Genomic DNA, 18890 nt, shown 5'->3' on the forward strand with positions numbered 1-18890 from the left:
CAAGGAGATCCAACCAGTCTGTCCTAAAGGAAATCAGTTCTGAATATTCATTGGAAGGACTGATGTTGAAGCTGAATCTCCAGTACTTTGGCCACCTGATGCGAAGAACTGACTCATTTGAAAAGACGCTGATGCTGGGAAAGATTGAAGGCAGGAAGAGAAGGGGACGACAGAGGATGAGATGGTTGGATAGTGTCGCTGACTCGATGGATGTGAGTTTGAGCAAGCTCTGGGAGTTGGTGATGGACAGGGAAGCCTAGCGTGCTGCAGTCCATGGGGTTGCAAAGACTCGGACATGACTGAGCAACTGAACTGACTGACTGTCCTCCCTAGGAAATCACCTGCTGCTGTGACTTTGGAATAGCCTTACTAGAATCCATGAAGATTTTCAGAAAAACAATCCCCCTCTATAGATTTTTTAGAAAAATTCAAAGTGGTAAACCAAATTACAAAAATAAGGAGAAAGAGGAGCAGAAGGAAAGGAAGATGATCTTAACAACTGATTCAAAGCCTATCCAAACTCCCTCAAATATTACTTCCTGTATAAAGGTCTTCCCAGGCTGCTCTATCTAAAACAGTGCCTCCCATGCTGTGTCTTTGTTTACCAACTATCTCCATCACTGATTATAAGTACAGTGAGGTCAGAGACTTTCTCTATTTTGTTCATTACTGTATATATAGGACCTAGACCAGAGCCCGAAATTCAATATATTTGTTGTAAAAATGAATGAATAAGTGAATTTCCTTTGTATCCTTAAAGGGGACCTGCCTATCATTGGAATCTCTTCATTGTAGCATGCAAACAATCACAAAGTTATTGAATTGCAGTTGCCAAATCATGTTTATATTGGTCACGCTTCCCTCCCCCTGCTCACCTGTGTGAGGCAAAAGGAGGAACTATAATGGAATAACCAATCAGAACTGGAGCAGCTGGCCTGGTGTCTTCATTAGGGAGACACAGATTTGAAATGAAATCTACTTCCCTTCCTTGAATTGTTTTCCTGCAGGGTCAGACCCAGTCACAGACATGCATTCCACCTCTATTTGAAGGACACCGCATGATCTGACGATAGCTCCCCTCTACTTTCACCTCGTCAAGGTGTCCAGTTTACATCATTGTGGTGTTTAATGCTAGATACTGGGGAGCCCCCCCAGCAACATTCCTGGAGCCTCAGTTTGGAGGATGGTCCCAGTCTGACTAGAACATTTTCAAGAGCTCTTGTGAGGGTCATAAAATGCTGAAGTTCGTTGGGAAGACACAAGGACTCAGATAAACCTGCCAAGGACCAGCCACCCCCATTCCAGGCAAGCAGAGGCAACATGGGTGGCTTGCCCATCTCCCCTGGAGATGCCCTGCGGCAGTCCTGGGTGGGGGCTACAGTGACAGGACACTGGCCAGGGCATCGCGGTGGGGCGGCGTCAGCATGCTCCATCTCCTCCTGTAGACCTTTGCGAGTGATTCTCCTCTCGGCATGCTCTGTGACATCACCCTCTCCCTGTTGCCTCTCCAAAATGGGTCCTAACATCACTGATGATTCTGTGAACTGGGCCGTGTTAGTCCCGAAGAGCCCCAGGGTCAGGGCTCCTCCCGGTGTGTACTAAGGAATGGTGTCCTGGTGGTCATACTTCTGCACACCCTCCTCCTTTTCACCTTCCCGTGTCCCTCATGCCAGGACAGAGGTCATTTTGGCCTCTATAGTTGCAAGGAGATACTGATGGGACCTGCTTCTCATGTCGCTGGGTCAGTGGGCCTGGCATGGGGGTTAAGGGTCATCCTGCAAACCTCTCTCACCCACGGAACACATTTTTTGCAGCTCTGAGAGAGAGACAGGTGCCTGCTCTTGGAGAGGAATGAGCCCAGGAGTGAGGGGTGATGCAGGCCTGAGCCGGTACCTGACTCCAAGCAGAAGCAGTACTCCAGGGGGCCCAGGGCAGCGGAGACGTTGCAGAAGATGGCAAAGCTTGTCAGGATGGTCCCCTCCTCTGGGGCAATGGTGCAGGTGGGCACCTCCAGGGGAGGCAGGGAGCTGACCACATAGGTGTCCTCCCCGTAGGCACACCCGGTCACTGCTGAGGAGTGAAGACAAAAGGTGTGCTTAGGGGCTGTGGGTGTCACACAAACTCCACCATGGCTCGTGATCTCCTGGGAACTTGTTTAACATGCAGATTCCCAGGCCTTGCTCCAGAGCCTCTCTCTGGAGATGTGGGGGTAAGGCTCAGAAATCTGCATATCTTAACTACTCTACCCCTACCTCTCACACCTCAGGCAGGACATTCCAGGGTCTCACTCAGCAAAATTGGACAGAGACAGAATCCTAGTCCTGCCATTTACTCTGCATGTGACCCTGGCCTTGACCTTTTTGAGACTCAGTTCCTCATCTGTAAAATGGAGCTAATAACAATAGATTCCTCACAGGGCTTTAGTGAGGAGGGAGAATATTGGAAAACAAGACTTTCTCAAGAGACCGAGCTTGAAGGGTCACAGTCAGGACCTAGAAAGAGGAAGATCCTACCCCAAACCATGGGTTCCCACAGCACCATGAAGAGCCCCAGCTAACCTGCACCAACACCCCGCACCACCTGTTATAATCACCTAGTTTTCAAAAACAGTGCATGCCTGGAAAAGTTGTGCATACAGAATTTTAATCAGTTAAAATGAATTCCCTGGCCCAGACTTAATTCAGAAGGTTTGGGGTGAACCCAGGAATGTGTAATTTAAAATAGTACCAGGTTATCCTGGGCAAGTGGCTTATGAGCCACTTTGAGAAATACTGAATCAAAGAAATTCATCTGAAAAGGAATAATCACCCCATTATTTATCTTTCTGAGAATCTGCATTCTGCTGTCCAGTGCTGGTTTAAAGTGAGACGTGCTGAATCACCTGGCAGGATGCGTAGACTGCACACCCCGGGACGGTCTGCTTTTACCACCTGTGTTGTGTCGCTCAACATTTACCATGCAGTTGGGAGGCAGACATTTCTGTTGCCCCGCTTGCATGTGAGGAAACAGGCGTAAATCTATGGCCTAAGGTCTCCCAGTTAGAAGGTGGCAGAGGTGGGATTCACGCCAGAGCCTGTGTATGGTCCCACCCCGCGCTGCTGGCCCTGTTTCAGCACCCCTGGCTTCCTCTCGTTTCACTCTCTACAGGAGGTGGGGTCTGTGACAAGAGACTAGAGGAGCCTTCCCACCTGTGACTCTGATCCAGGCGGCCGGGCTGTGGATCCTCAGGAAGGAGCTGTTGAGCAGCAGGGTGGAGGTGTTGCTCTGAAGGAGGATTGAAGAACGTGGCCAGAATCCTCGGAGGCTGCAGGCCTCAGGGAGCGGCTCAGCCTGAAAGAGAGCACAGCCCAGGATCCTAAGGCTGCAGCCAGGCCACAGGACCCCCCTGGACAGTGGCTTCTGAACTGGGGAGGCCTTTCGGATTTGTCTCCGATGGATGGACAGCAGCACTGGCTCTTTCCCCGAGGTCAGCCCAAATGCCCATCCCCAGCGTGTTGGGGTGTCTGTCCTTGGTCAGGTTCCCTGGAAGCAGAGCCTGAGATGAGTGTTTGTGTGCAGGGCATTTACAAGGGAGGGATCCCAGGGAAAACCAGGAGGGCAGCTGAGGTGGGGAGAAAATGAAATGAGGCAAAGAAGTGGTTTCAGGAGGCATCCTGCTTCATTCAGCCTGGTGTCATGGGGGGCTCTGGAGCATAAGCTGCACCACGGAAATTGTGGCACTCAAAGGCTGGGGGGCTAGCTGTTAGACCCCCATGGTTATGGGCCAGCAGCCTCCCCATAGTACTGGGGGAGGCCTGGATCAGCCTGGTAAGAGGGACGGCTGGGTCTCCCACGGCGTCTGCTGCGATGTTTCCTGTTGGTTTTGCTCCCCTGCATCCTCTCTTTCTGCAAGCCCATACCCCCAGCCCCCGACTCCTACTCCGCTGGCTGAGTGGACTGACCCACCCCCAGCTCAGTCCTGGGCCCGTGACACGTTGTCTGGTCAGTCAAAGTGGGAAGACATTTCTGTTTTTGCGAGGCTGCCAGTATCCTCACCTTCTCCAGTGGGGTGTCATCCAAATACCAGCTGAACATGGCTGCTGCTGACTTGTCCCCCATGGTGACCTTCAGCGTAACATCCCTGCTGATGTCCACTGGCCCGCAGTTCTCCTTACAGCTGAAAGGGAGGAGAGAACGGAGCCAGGGAGCTCCTCAGTCTGAGGGGCCACCTTGCCTGGTCCAGTTCTTCTCAAGTTATTTGAGAAGGTAGGAAATGGCCTTTTCTCAAGTGAAAGTGGAATAAAAGCAGCCCCTGCCCCAACCCAAACCGGGGCTTACCCTTGGTCATGGAGATGGAGCAGTTTGTGCCTGCCTGAATCCCCACTCCATTCACTGCACAGGATAGCAGTGTGAAAAATGCAGGAGGCTGACAGGCTCCAATCTTGTCCCTGCCACTTATGAAAGGCTACCTCGCACAAGTCACTTAACCTGTCTGAGCCTCGGTTTCCTTACTTACAAAGTGAGGGGATGAGAGCTATCAATCTCCATGATTCTTTATAGTTCTAATAATGATCAATTATTGTTGTTCAGTTGCTAAGTCATGTCTGACTCTTTGTCACCCCATGGACTGCAGCACACCAGGCTCCCCCGTCCTTCAGTATCTCCTGGAGTTTGCTCAGATTCATGTCCACTGAGTCGGTAATGCCATCCAACCATCTCATCCTCTGCCCCCTGTCTCCTTTTGCCTTCAGTTTTTCCCAGTATCAGGGTCTTTTCCAGTGAGTCAGCTCTTCACATCAGGTGACCAATGTATTAGAGCTTCGGCTCCAATGAATGCTATGATTTTGCAGCACACCTGCCATGTCCCACTTTTATTAGCTTATCCAGTGCTGACCATAACCCTGTCAGCGCTCCCATATCGCAGATGAGCAAGCCGAGCTCAGAGGGTTTATGTGATTCGTCCTGACTGGGGGATGGAACATGGGCCCATACATCCTGACCTGAGTCTTAGGCCTGCTCTGTGTTATATTCCCTCTCTTAAGTCAATGAGAGGTCAGTTTGACTCCTGCTGTGTCCAGCCCATGCCCAGTCCTTTCCATGTGAGCTTCATAGTAGCTGAAGAATCTCCCTACTTCTGACCTCTCGTCTACCCTAGAACTAGAGGGCTGGACATTCTCCCTTTGCCCCTGCAGCCTGCTCGCCATCAACTCTGTGGCTCTGTGTACCCAGGACTGAGGTCCATAGACTGCATCACCAGGTTCCCACATCCTCTGTCTTCTATTTGGGCCCAGCCGATCGGGAGCACAGGGACAGTTATTCACCACTCTCCCTGCTCCTCACCAAATGGCCTGCAGTTGGCAGAGGCCATGTTCCTCTGGCTGAGGCCCCAGCTCCCAGGGTCACCTCTCCCATAGCTGCAACTCCCCAGGGGTTTCACAGGAATGCCATCCCCGCCTCTTACCCCTGAAGTCCTAAGAAGGACAATGGCTTCTTCCTCTTGCAGCCTGCATGGTCATCCCTGGTTGGTCCTCTTATCCCTGCCCACATCTGTAAATCAACCCTTACCCAGCTCCCATCAGTTCCCAGTTCGAGTGAGCCATCTTCTTCCTTCAGGGACCCAGCTGGCAGTCACGCTACCTTGAACTCTGCTCTTGATTCCTGCATGAGCTTAAGCAATATCCCTGAGTCCTCTCTCACCCGCTCCAGCTGCTTCTCTACCCAGCTACCAGTGTTTGGAAGCAAAGCATGATCATGTTCCCAGCCTGCTTAAACATCTTGGTGGCTTTCCAGAACTCTTAGGATAAAGTTCAAAGTCATGCGTTTAACACAACCCTCAAGGCCCTGCCGAACTAGCCCCTGCCTGCCCTTCCTCTGTGTTCCAGCCACACCAGCCTCTTTCACTTCCAGATTGTTCTATGCTCCCTCCCTTTGCTGTTCTATTCTCTCTCAAGACCCCCTTTCCTGGCCAAGTTCATTCCTCTTCTGTCTTCACATCTCTGCTGAGGCAGCCTTGGGGTCAGGGAAGCTGTCATGGAAGTGCACTGTCTCCTTCCATTCATTTGTGTGATTCATCACTGACCACTGAGTGACCCCAGAGAGAACGGAGACAGGGCCTGGTTTTCCCCACCACTGTACACCCTGCCCCTTAGTCAGTGTAGCCAGAGTTGACTGTCAGAACACCCTGCTGGACGACAGCCCCACAGGAGTTTGCTCTCACACCCCCACCTGACTCGTGGCCTGAGTTCCAGGGGGGCGGACACATAGAGGCACTGCTCCCCCAGGTTCTCCAGCTGCAGGCCTCTCCAGACTGTCAGGCGCAGGGTAACAGCAGAGTCCGAGGGCGGCAGGCAGGACGGCGGAACCACCAGCTCCCTCTGGTCTGTGCGGAGCAGCTGCCTCTCAACACAGTCGCTCCACTGGGCCCAGCAGCGCCCTGAGAGAGAGAAGTGGGTCAACACAGTAATCCACCCAGGAACCTTGAAATTGACACATTCAGGTACCTTCTGGTTTGGGGTTTCTAGAAGAAATGGGTCATTGTTAGGAAAATTGGCTCCAAATAGAGATTTCGATTTTTTTTTTTTTTTTTTTCCAGTTCACTTTCAGGTTGCAGGAATGGTGCTACAGAAGGATGGGAAAGCTTCTGGGAAAATGACCCTTGCTTCACCCAAACTCTAAGCAAACCTGCAGGGTTTGTTGGCTTGTTTTGCATCAGTGACTTGCATTGGTGAGCAGGACAGCCTATAGCTGGAGAGGCGCTGAGAGGATAAACAGCCCCGCCTGGAGAACATTCGAGGCATCTTCTTGTTCTTGATATAAGGGATTGTCCACAGCTGTCTGTCTCTGGGGGTACACTGGGGACCTGGGAGGACGAATCTCCATCTGGGAGACTGCAGATCATCTGCTTTATATCAGCTCAGTCAGTCTTTGCCTTTCAACTCTGTTGATCAATGTTTATCCACTACCCCAACTACCCTCAGTGTGTAGTCATTCACAGGACATGCCTGGGGGTCAGGTCATCAGCTCAGTCACTTAAAGTCTGTATTTGTTGTATCCTCTATTAATTCAGATAATAAGAACTAACATGCTGAAGGGTGTTGTGAGACTTGCCAGTTCATATCAAAAGATTTCAAATATTACATGACTTTTGACCCAGTTATTCCATTTCTGGGAACTTGTTGATGAAAGTAATCACAGATGCAAATAAAAATTGAACCTTGTAAGGATGTTCATTATAGCATTGTTTTTAAGGGCAAATAATTCAAAATAAACTCAGTGTCCAAAAAGAGGGCACTGGTGAGTAAATGCCCATATAGCAACTTGACAGTCTATTATGCAGTTATGAAAAGCAAGGTGCAGAAGAATATATTGACTTAAAAATATATGGGATATATTGTTCAATGAAAAAAATGGTTAACAAAAGCTATATGTACAATGTGAATGGCATTCATTTTATTTCTAAAGGAGTGTGTCCATAGGTAGGATTTATCTAAGAATCTGCCCACTAATGCAGGAGGTGCAAGAGGTGCAGGTTTGATTCCCGGATTGGAAAGATTCCCCTGGAGTAGGAAATGGCAATCCACTCCAGTATTCTTACCTGGGGAATTCCATGGACAGAGGAGCCTGGTGAACTACAGTCCACGGGGTTGCAAAGAGTCAGACACAACTGAGCACATACACCTAGCTAGCTATCCCTATAAAAAGGAGAACAACCACTTCTTAAAAATAGGTGCTAGTGGTTGACAAAAAAGTTGTGTCAGAAAAGGCCTCATCATTTCCTCTTTCTAAACTGTGGCATACCAAAAGCGTGGAGGTTAAAAGAGGGATGGAGTCCAAGAGGAGAGGAGTGTTTTACCACTGACGTTATTTGTGGCAATAATAAAAAAGCAGACTGACTTTTAGGATCTAATTATTGTTCCTAAATTCTCTATAGATAGTGCCTCTTCTGGTTGCCTGCCTTTAAGGCCACTGCTCTCCACACCTCCCATTTCCATGGACTTCACCATCTCTGGCACATACAAGGCACACAAAATGCTAAGCATGAATAATCCTGGTGTGAAGGTTAAGAACAGCAAAAGCTGACTGCTATCCATCGCTTCATGATGAGATAAGATGGTTGAGAACTCTAAGACTACCTACCACATGCCCACTGGAAGCGTAAGTCCTTATCCCCATCTGGCCAGCCCAGGGTCACTGTGGTGAAAGGATCCAAGTACCGACCAGGTTCCACGTACAGCTCCATGTTCCCTTTGTCTCTCTGCAGAAGAAGCAGCTGGCCAGTGAGACACCCTCCACAGTTCCTTCCCAGAGCAGTCTGTGCAAGAGATGGCCACAGTGTAAGGTGTGGAGTGGGATGGATCACCAGGTAAGTCACTAGCCTGGTGTGGACTGATGGCTAAGGGTTCATCATACATTCAGCTGTGTTAGCGGCAGCGGCTATGGGCCAGGCCCCGTGCTTGATGCCTAAAGATACAGGAACAGAGAGAGACCCAGCCCCTGCCCTTTTGTCTCCTCTGACTGACAGACGAGAAGACCAAGGATTAAAACGCAGAGTGCTAACTGCTGCAGTAGAGGGCACTCAGGGGACCATGAGAATATAGATGAGGGAGGCAGTAGGCTGAGAGCATCTGCTCCCCTGGAGGTTCTGATAGTGTCTGACTCCTGGGGTTGCTGCATATCAAATGAGAATAATAGTGATGCGTATGCTCTTGTGCCTGGAGCAGAGAGGCTGCAGAGCTGTTAGCTCTACGCAGCAGATAGCTGGTGTTGGGGTAAGCTTCCCAGAGGACAGGACCCTGGAGCACTCTGGAAGGAGGAGGGAGGATGAACTGGGCAGTGACAGAGGGAACATGGATTCCAGGAAAGGGGTTGTCAGGAGTGCAGTGTGCTCCAGGATGAATTCTGGTTGGACCTGATGAAAGCTCGGGCCCAGAGGGCTTGGCCTGGGAATAACAGGAGGCTGCAACAGAGCTCAACCCCCAGGGGTCTCCATGGCCCGAGAATAAAACCCAAACACCCTTGCACCCATGTTATTTGGCCTCTGCCCATCTCAGTAATCTCCATCCTCCTCCTCCCCTGACAGCCTCAGAGCCTTCTCATCTATGCACCCAGACAGCTCTTGTTCTGCCTAACAGGGTGGCTGACTATCCTACCTTCAGGTCCCCACTTAAATGTCACTTCTTAAGAGGTCTTGTCTGGTCACATTTAATAGTACACTTATACTGTCTGTTAGTTGCTGTCATCGCACCCTATTGATTCTAGTTAGACACATCACAATTATTAATTCTTTGCTAATTTGTTAGTTAATCTCACCCAGTAAGGTTCATGAAGGCAGGGACCACACATATGTTTATTCACCAGTGTATCCCCAACCCCTAATATCTGAACATTGAGCATTGTAGAGGCACAGTAAATCTTGTTGTTGAAGAAATGAATGCAAGAAAAAAGTCAACAGCAAGGTATCAAATACTTAGTCTTGCTATAAACACTAAAGTACCTAGGTCTTTTTTCTAAAATAAGCGTTAAAAGCCATGAATTTCCCTCTGAGCATTGCCTGAGCTGCATCCCAAATATTTGGATAGGCTGTATTATCACTTAGAAATATTTTAAAATATCCGTCTGATTTTTTTCTTTGATCCATTGATCTTTTTTTTAAAGAAGTGTGCTGTTTAATTTCCAAAATGTCTGATAGTTATCTACATATCCTAGATAACTTATTATTGATTTATTACATAGTGCTGTTGTGGTTAGAATATGCTTCATTTGATTTCAGTTCTTCTGGGCTTCTTTTTAAACAGAAGAAGCCTTATTGATTGCTAGTGGTCTGGCTGTTAGCACCAAAAGGCCCAAACCCCAGACTAAAACAGAGTACTTAGACACCTTTTTTCTTGTAAAGTTAAGTGTTTTTTAAAAATACTCACATTCTTTCTCTGGACCTTTGTTCCGGGTGGTTCTTGGAGACTGGAAGGAGCTGTGAACACAGTGGGGATGGATGTCAAACATTGGTGGTGTTTATAAGGTCACCAAAGGGCAGAGTCAGAGCATCTGCCTGTCTCTGGAAATAATTTAGGGACACATAGCAAACATTCAGATCATAGGAAACAGGTCAGAAGCAAAACCGTCATGTTTGCCACTGGCCCAGAGATACTACTTTTGCAGGTAAGAAAGAGGTAGACAGCTGCCAGTGCACTTAACATTTAGGTCAGACATGCAACTGTATTCTATTAGTGTTTACCTAGCACTTGAAGGGTGAGGGTGGGAGCCCTGATTTGTAGTGCTTGTGGATTTCTGTGGTGCAAATGATCCCATAAAGGCAGATCTCAAGATGCCAAGTTGACCTCACAGAACGCAGAGTGGGGAGAGATGGGTACAACCCGCTCTCGCAGCCTGGTAGGAGTTGGACTCAGCGCACCATGGTGTGTTTCTGGATCCGTTCATTGGCCTCTAACTGGCTGTGTGAACCTGGGCAGGTTAGTTACTGAGTATCAGATGCTTCATCCATAAAGCGTGGGCTTCCCAGGTGGCACTAGTGGTAAAGAATCCACCTGCCAATGCAGGAGATACAGAGACGCAGGTTTGATCCCTGGGTTGAGAGGACTCCCTCGAGTAGGAAATGGCAACCTGCTTCAGTGTTCTTGCCTGGAAAGCCATGGACAGAAGAGCCTGTGGACTATAGCCCATAGGGGCTGCAAAGAGCCGGCCACAAATGAGCGGCCGAGCACACACATCTGTGAAGAAGGCTGAAGGCAGCCCTTATTTTCAGAGCTCCAGGAGCACTGAGTGCCGTGCTGTATATATTACTGCTTGGTCATCTGCTCGTCCATAAACAATATTAGTGTGGCAAGTTTTTAAAAATGGAGCAGGTGTTCTCAGGTGACGTGCTCTGAAGATAACGGAAACGTGAGTGTGATCACTGCCTAATTAAAGTATAGTGATTAAGCTGAGCGCTTAGGGTTGGTCATTCCATGTGATTCACTAGGCCCTGGTGGCTTGGATATTTTAATATCAAGGTATTACTGATCTTTAAAAAAATTCCCTCTCAGTAAATTCTTATTCTCACAATGATAAGTATGAAGATCTGTAAAATTATACAAAGCAAAGCTAAAATGCTAGACCCAGAGAACTTGCTTAACCTTAAGAAGGAAGATGGTCCCTGAATAAAAAAATTCGGAGAGGTGGTTGCTACCCTGGTCCTGCCGTGAATTAACTGAGTGACTTCTTCAAAGTCAGTTAACCTCTCTGGGCCTGAAATGGCATGTGTGAAAACTCCTAGGGGGCTGTGGACAGCAGAATGGACATCTCATGTTTTTCCTCCCATCCAGGTGTCCTCGCCACCGTCTTTTGATAGCGGCACTTACAGGTGCTGTGTTTTCCCTGGGGGAGCTCCCTCCGCACTCTCACCCGCAGTCCTGTGGGTGGACCTGATCCTGCATTAGGTTCTGGGGCAGACATGTGACCCCGGTCTGCCCTGAGTGCCACTCCCCCCGGCCTCTGCAGCAGGTCTGGGAGAACCATGAACCAAGCTGGGACAAGTGAGAGGCAGCGTCAGGACTTATGGTGGAGTGTCAACAAAGAGATGCTTTTTCTCCTCGGGGTTAAGGACCGAAGCCTGGGGCCATCTTGCTACTACTTAGGAAGAGGGAATCAGACTGCAGCCAACATAGAATCAAGAGATGGCGAGAGGCAGATTTCTGAAGACATTGAGTGACTGGATCATGCTGTGCCTAAACCCTGGACTTTTCTGAGAGTTGCTAAAATTTCCTCTTGACTTGAGCCAGTTTGAATTTTCTGCCTCTTGCTACTCAAAAGTTTTGGCAAACATGTTCAAGGCAAACTTTCAGACAGTGACATCTACTGTTGGCTGCCTACCAACAGCCTTCCTCTTGGCTGACAGAATCCATCTTCTCCCACAGGGCCTAAAAATTCTGGCTTCCCAGCATCCCTTGCATTTGGGCATATGACCCTACCTTGGCCAATGGTATTTAAAGGGAAGGTTGCTAAGGACTAGTGGAAAAGCTCCCCCCCCAATAAAAAGAGAGGGGGGCTTCCCTGGTGGCTCAGTAGTAATGAATCTGCCCACCAATGCAAGACACATAGGTTCAATCCCTGGTCCAGGAAAATCCCACATGCCACAAATCAACTAAGCCTGAGCACCATAGCAATTATTGAGCCCATGCTCTGGAGCCTGGGAGCTGCCACTACTGAAGCCCGTGTATCCTAGAGCCCATGCTCCACAACAAGTGATGCCACCCACCGCGATGAGAAGCCCATGCATCACAACTAGAGAGTAGAGAGTTGCTCATTGAAACTAGAGAAAAGCCTACACAACAACAAAGACCCAGCAAAACCATAAATAAGTAAATAAAATTATTTTTAAAAAAGAGATGAATACAGATAAATGGGTTTCTGCTGCTGCTGGATAATACTGGGTTGACATGTGATGTCTGGAACTGTAGCAGCCACCTTGATTACATGAGGCACAAGCCTAAGGATCAAATAAATGCTCTGAGGATGGCAGAGCAGAATGACAGATGGAGCCTGGGTCCTTGCTGGTGATATTGAGCCATTGAACCATCCCTGGAACTACTTACCTCCTAACCAATTACATGAGATAATGTGACTTGAACTTAAAGCCACTTAGGTGGGGCTTTCTATTACTTGAAGCCAAAAAGATTGTAAGTAATACAAGTTCAGATGTTTTAGAATTCTGTATCAATGGTTGGATGTTATACTGGTTACATTATTGCCTGTTTAGAGTAACCAGAGAATTCTTAATATCCGTAGAACAAAGTAAGTATTCAAAGCTCTGTTTTTGAGGGGCTCCTTTCTAGATCTGGAGCCAGTGTGGATGCCCCTAGTCACAAATTTTATACCCCTTTTCAGAAAATTCTTACCTGTGACAGTGATGCTTCCAATTTCCAAACTCAGGTTTGAGAAGGCATCCCTCACCAGTACAGTGACCAGAAAGGTGCCTGCAATACAAAAAGTGGAGAATTATGGGCATTGTAATCAGAGGTTCAACTTACTGTGAGACAGTTCTCCCAGCCTGTGCTTCTCCAGTCCTCTGAGCACAGCATCTGACTCTTTCATCATTGAAGCATTTAATGATTCCCTGTTGTGTGCCAGGCACAGAGCAAGGCTCTGAGGACACAGGAATGAATGAAATGTGGTCCTTGTCCTCAGGACCTTATTCTCTAGTAGGCATGTGGGGCTTTCCAGGGTAGGAATTGGCATGGGAAGCAGTGTGGGCACAGATTGGGGGGTTGCTTCCATCTTGGGGGAGAAAGAAATGTTTATGGGGTGTGGCACCAGCCAGAGCTGAAGTTCAAAGGATGAGTAGTCCTCATTTACCAGATGAGAGAGGAGATTCCAGCAGAAGGGGGCCTTGACATGGTTTTAAAGGGTCAAGAGAGTGGAGAGCAGGGAGAAAGATTTGTCAGAGGATTTGGACCAAGCTGCTGCTACATGTGTATCTCCATCTTGCCCCTCATGGGGAAGGGGGGCTGGGTGCTGCCTTCTTCTCTTCTCAAGCCTGGAGAGAAGGTCTCCAGAGAGGGCCCTTGGACAGCTGGGTATGTATTCTTTGGGGCTGAGGACTCACATGTGCTATGCTCAGCCACTCAGTCATGTCTGACTCTATGACCCCGTGGACTGTAGCCCACCAGGCTCCTCTGCCCATGGAATTTTCCAGACAGGAATACTGGAGTGGGTTGCCAATTCCTCCCCCAGGGGATCTTCCTAACCCAGGGATTGAACCTGTGTTTCTTATGTCTCCTGCATTAGCAGGCAGATTATTTACCACTAGCACCAACTGAGACTCCCATGGGCAATTTCTTACTCGTGGCCTTGAAGGAATGATCTATGACAGGTGGAGGGAGGGGGAAGGGAAGACAGGAAAGGTGGCATTTCTGTATTTGGGAAATGACTACAGTCGGCCGGTAGCAGCCAAGGACTGGGTGAGAATTTGCTATGGACCAGATGTTTGCCCTCGGGAGAGGGGGCACTGGAGATGGTAGATAGAATGAGGAGATCAGAGAGAGGTACCCTCTTGGTGACGGGAGAAGCACCAGCTGAGGCGATGTGGCCCCGAAGGAGAGGCATTACCCCCACCCCAGGAGCCTGTGGAAGCTCCCAAGAGAGGTAGCTGCAAACACCTGCAGGGCCCCGAGAGCAGGGCTGGCGCCATCACGTGAAGCCCTTCTGTTCCTACCCGGTGCCCTTTCCCTTCCCTCGTCCCCTTCCTCCTGGAGGCATCCAGTCTGTTCTCGTGGGAGGAGAAGACTGCTACTGTCACTCATCTGACAGTGAGTCCGAAAGTCAGAGGGTGTACGGAGATTTTAATCTCTCATCCCCTACTGAGTAACTTTAAAGGGGACAAAAAATTAATTTGCATTTGAATTATAGCCTCTGTATTGTATTTTCCATTGTCATTCCATTTTATTTCCAGATTCTTGCTGTTCCAATCTGTATCCTTCAGTACTTGGCAAAATTGCAGTTTTTCTCTTCTTGACTCTATCATTCCTTCTGCCATCTCTCTCTCTCTCTCTCTTTTAAACCAACTCCATTTCTGAGGGCATGGTGGCCCACACCTGTACCTCATTACCCGACCTTCTCACACATGTCTGAGGTCCAGGGCAGGGGACCTGGGTGGGCTGGAGACTCTGCAGCCTTCATCACATTCCTGCCTGCTGACCTCACCATACTGGCCTCAAAGAGCTCTGTTCTTTCCAGATTAATTGCACGTCAGCTGTGGCTTCCTGCCCTGGCTGGTGCCAGCCAGTCTGCTGCCCTGTCATCTATTCCCGCCAGCATCCCGACACTTCCTTTCTTGTCCCTCTGTTTCCCACCCTGTAGTTTTTACCAGTCTCTCTCCCCACAGGGCATGGACTGCAGTTTCCCGAAACACATTCTCCTCTAGAAATGATGGGAGAGTTCCAAGTGCGCCTGCTCACGTCCAGTGATTCTCCATGGGGGTGATACTACTGTCTAGGGCGCAGTTAGCAGTGACTGGAGACATCTGTAGTGGGTCCAGGCCAGGGATTCTGCTAAACATCCTGTGATGCACAGGACTGTCCCAACAACAAAGAATTATCTGGTTCCAAATGTCAGGAGGGGGCTTCCCTGGCTCCTGGGAAAGGTTGAGCGAAGGAGAAGGGGGCGGCAGAGAATAAATTGGTTGGACGGCATCACTGACTCAATGGACGTGAGTTTGAGTAAACTCCAGACAGTGGAGGACAGGGAAGCCTGGCGTGCTGCAGTCCATGGGGTCTCAAAGAGTCGGACATGATCGAGCGACTGAACAACAAAATGTCAGAAGTGCCGGAGTTGAGAATCCCTATAACTATAAGCTCCATGACTGAAGATGGCCTCTGTCTCTTCCTTATTTTATAGTGACCTCAACTGCATGCTGTGAACCACATTTGTGTCTTGGACATATGAAGAAACTGGCTAAGAGGACCCTAGACACCAAGTTGGGAAGGGAAGATGAGGGAGGTTTGGAAGGGGAGCCACACACCCCAAATACCTTCAAGAGGAACCGCCACATGGTAAGTCCCAAATGACCCTCTGAGGTTCTCTTTCTCATAGGAGAAGGTTGTATTGAGTCCTGCCACCTCAAAGGTCAAACCCTCTGGGATGCCGTGAGCCACCGAGACGTTGACTAGTAGGTCCTGTCCAAGCTCCAAGTGGTCAGAAGCCCAGGAGGCCTGAAGCCCCGACAGAGCCTCCACAAAGTGGACGGTGATGTTTCTGGAGGGGGTGGAGGTAATGGTGTCGCTGGTGGCTCGGATCTCCAGGTAGTGCATCCCTGGGCCCATTTGGCGCTGGACTCCTCTGTCCAGGGTCAGGTTGTACGGCAGCGGGCCCCTCTGCGTGGTGAACTCAGCCAGGGTTGTGTTACCTGACAGCACGGTGTAAGTCACCCCTGTTCCTAGGTGGAGTAAGAAACATTTAAGGATGTCAGTAACAACATGCAGTAGGTTATACTGAGATAGTTCAGGCTCCAGTTCAGACTGTGAAGTCAGAGTCCACGTATCCACATAGATGTGGATATAAAGATGTATGTACGGGTATATCCTCCCCCAGCTAATTAACACTGATCTCTGAGTATTGGGTTCACAAGTGATTTTTCTTTCGGGGTCCTCACTGCTCACCTGCATAGTCTTAATTATTTCCATCTCCATGACTGGCCACCTGAAACCCTGCCCAATGAGAGAACTCAGCCCATTCACATTAAGATAGGGCTCCCTTACAGCTTGAGGGTGGTTGTGCTACCTGGATGCTAAATATTGTGGTTGACTCTTAAAATATGATTTAAGCCCCCAAATTAATATTCTTTCCAATAGGAACCAAGCTAGTGTGTTTCTTTTTTGAGTGATGGTGATGTTGATGGGGGTGATGATGGTGGTGATAGCCCTCTGAGAACACGAACCTTGACTTTCATGTTTATTGCTGCCTTCCCCATATCTGGCAAAGAGTAGTCACTCAATTATATTTGTAGAATGAAAAAAAGATTGTCTCAAGCTTTCCCAGGTGCACCTAGGTTGCATCTTCAGCCAACCAGAACACCAGAACAGAAAGGAGCCCCAAGCACTGTGTTTAAAGTCCGGTTATAGCTCCATGAAGTTGCTGCTCTGAGTGAGGCTCCAGGGGGTGTGAGGTTGGGCTGAGACCTGTCCTCCTCCCCACAGCTCTGTGCCGCTCAGTGGCCTCTGTCCAGATCTCAGACTGGACCTGTGCCTTGAGGAAAGATGCTGCTTCAGATGAGGTCAGGTCTTGGTTAGAAGGGTTCTCTATGGACAGAAGGGGTGATACGCAAAGTATTTAGCAACTGCCATTGCATGGGCACTAACAAAGTAGAATGATGTCCTGATAAATCAGAATGGACACTGTGACCAATCGAAATGGATGCTGTGACCAATTAGAAGGACATTGTGACCAATGAGAAATATTGCTGTGACCAGCTGGAATGAATGCCATGACCAATCAGAATGGACATGATGACCAAGCAGAATGGCCTCTGTGGCCAGTCAGAAGGGAAACGGAGCAACCAGATGTACGCCAGCCATAACAGCTGCTGCGGCTGTGCCAGTGTGTGCCGCTGAATGTCAGCTTGAACTGGGGCAGTGTGATTGTGCCAAGCTGGTCAGTGCTGGCTGAGCTGAGATGCGCTCAGGCCCAGCTGGCAGCCCTCACACTCCTCTTCACATTCCCCCAACAGGGTGGCTTGGAGGTCCATTTCTTGCAACGGGACATGGGCATGCCAAGGATCTTTAGGAGGCTAGTTGCCCTCACTAGTCTTGTGACTTAGTCCAAATTTCTAAACATTTCTTCCATTTCTCCCTTTGTAAAATATACTGGGTGGACTAGTATATATATAGCACTTAGACCAGGTTCTGGTATACACTAGGTGCTAGATAAATGAATGGCTGAAAAAACTGACTCCATAAATCATTGCTCTTAGTATTTATTGAAGCCTGGGAGCTGGATGGATAGATTTGGGGCAAATCAAGGTTGCCTTGATCTTGACCATTTCTGCAGACTCACCTCCATCAAGCTCTACCTGAACCCACAGAGGGTCCCCGAAGACTGCCCGGCAGAAAGGGCTGGCTCCTGATGTAGTCAGGCCAGAGCACCCAGTCACACGGAGCCTCTCCGTGTTGTCTTGAATCATCACTTGCTTCTGAGCCATCACATGCCACTCGCTGGTCGAACACTCAGCAAACACGGTAAAATCCCCAGGGGCTGTGAATTGGTGGGTCACCCTGCTGGACAGACTGCCATCAACAGTCAGAAACGTTGCCAGTGTTGGGCTCACACAAATCACACACATGATTCACATGTGTATACACATGTACTCACCCACGGCACATCTTCCCTGCTCTGCAAGGATAAAAGGAATGAAGAAAAATATGCTACACAACTAAGCCAGGGCTCAGTGTTCACAAAGGTTACATTAAGACTCCCAAAGCAAATGAGAAGTGGAAGAAATAGCTCTGACTAACCAGGGAGCCAAATATTTGACTGCGAGTCTGTTCTCTGCCATTTACTGCCTATGTGGTTCATACAAATCCCCTCTTTGGGCCTTCTTGTTTAGTCTGTAAAATACTGTGCCCAGTCTACCTTTCTGAGCTTTCTTTTCCCATCTGTAAAATGGGATCAGAGTCCAAACATATCAGAATTGTGGCTGTTTTGCTTCTCATTTTCCCTAGGGGACTAATTTAAATCTCTAAAATGGCCCAAAAAGATCCTCATCACCTCCCTTCCTGTCCCTCTCCTCAGCCCCTGCCACACTCCCCTTCTCTGACTATCCTAGTAGCTCAGACCTCTTTCCAGTTCATAGGACTTGTCACCTCTTCCCCACCCAAAGGCCAGGAAGCATGCTGTTCTTTGCAGGGAAAACTCCTGCCCTTCTCTCTGCTCACACTTTTGGTCTTCCTTCAGTCTCATTTTAAACGTTGCCTCCTCTGGGAAGTTCTCCTAGATTCCCTTTATAGACACTGTAGCTTCACTGCTTCTCCTGGGTGACCCTTGCTTACTCACTGTCCTTCTCTGCAGGGCTATCAGTGCAGATAGTATCTGTCTAGGTCTCCCTTTATACCTGGCACTGGCACAGCACCTAGCACATAGCAAATGCTTGAGAAATAGTTTACAAAAGGACACAGTTGTGAAAAAGCTTGGAGAACAGTGACCCGATTCTTGGTGCCAATCAAGATGGAGTTAGCCCATGATAGCCTGTTTCTTCATTAATTACAACTAAGATACTGGGAGAACACAAAAAGAAACTATGAGAGGACCTTGAAAAGGAAACACCAACAGGCAGATTGAGGACAAAAGTAAAAACTCTAAGAATCATCCATAAAGATGGAAGTTTCCTGTTTTCCTTCTTTCCTTTTTTTTAAGTCCCTTTTATCTTT

General features: G+C 48.7%; 1 protein-coding gene across 2 annotated transcripts in view; it reads right to left on the reverse strand.

Annotated features, from left to right (window-relative positions):
• LOC133053611 (polycystin-1-like protein 2) overlaps positions 1-18890 on the reverse strand; it is a 101942-nt gene that overhangs the window by 55027 nt on the left and 28025 nt on the right. Inside the window, exons 6-14 of one of the 2 annotated variants that reach the window (XM_061138169.1) lie at positions 17521-17741; positions 15500-15904; positions 12870-12947; positions 9897-9946; positions 8116-8233; positions 6205-6412; positions 4036-4156; positions 3189-3330; positions 1894-2070 (exon numbers count right to left, since the gene is read on the reverse strand). In XM_061138169.1, the coding sequence (XP_060994152.1) occupies positions 1894-2070; positions 3189-3330; positions 4036-4156; positions 6205-6412; positions 8116-8233; positions 9897-9946; positions 12870-12947; positions 15500-15904; positions 17521-17741 (1520 nt within the window). Of the gene's footprint in view, positions 1-1893; positions 2071-3188; positions 3331-4035; positions 4157-6204; positions 6413-8115; positions 8234-9896; positions 9947-12869; positions 12948-15499; positions 15905-17520; positions 17751-18890 lie in introns of both variants that reach the window. The other variant, XM_061138166.1, reaches the window with a different exon arrangement.

Source organism: Dama dama, chromosome 4 (assembly GCF_033118175.1).
Source record: "Dama dama isolate Ldn47 chromosome 4, ASM3311817v1, whole genome shotgun sequence".
Classification (NCBI taxonomy): Eukaryota; Metazoa; Chordata; class Mammalia; order Artiodactyla; family Cervidae; genus Dama; species Dama dama.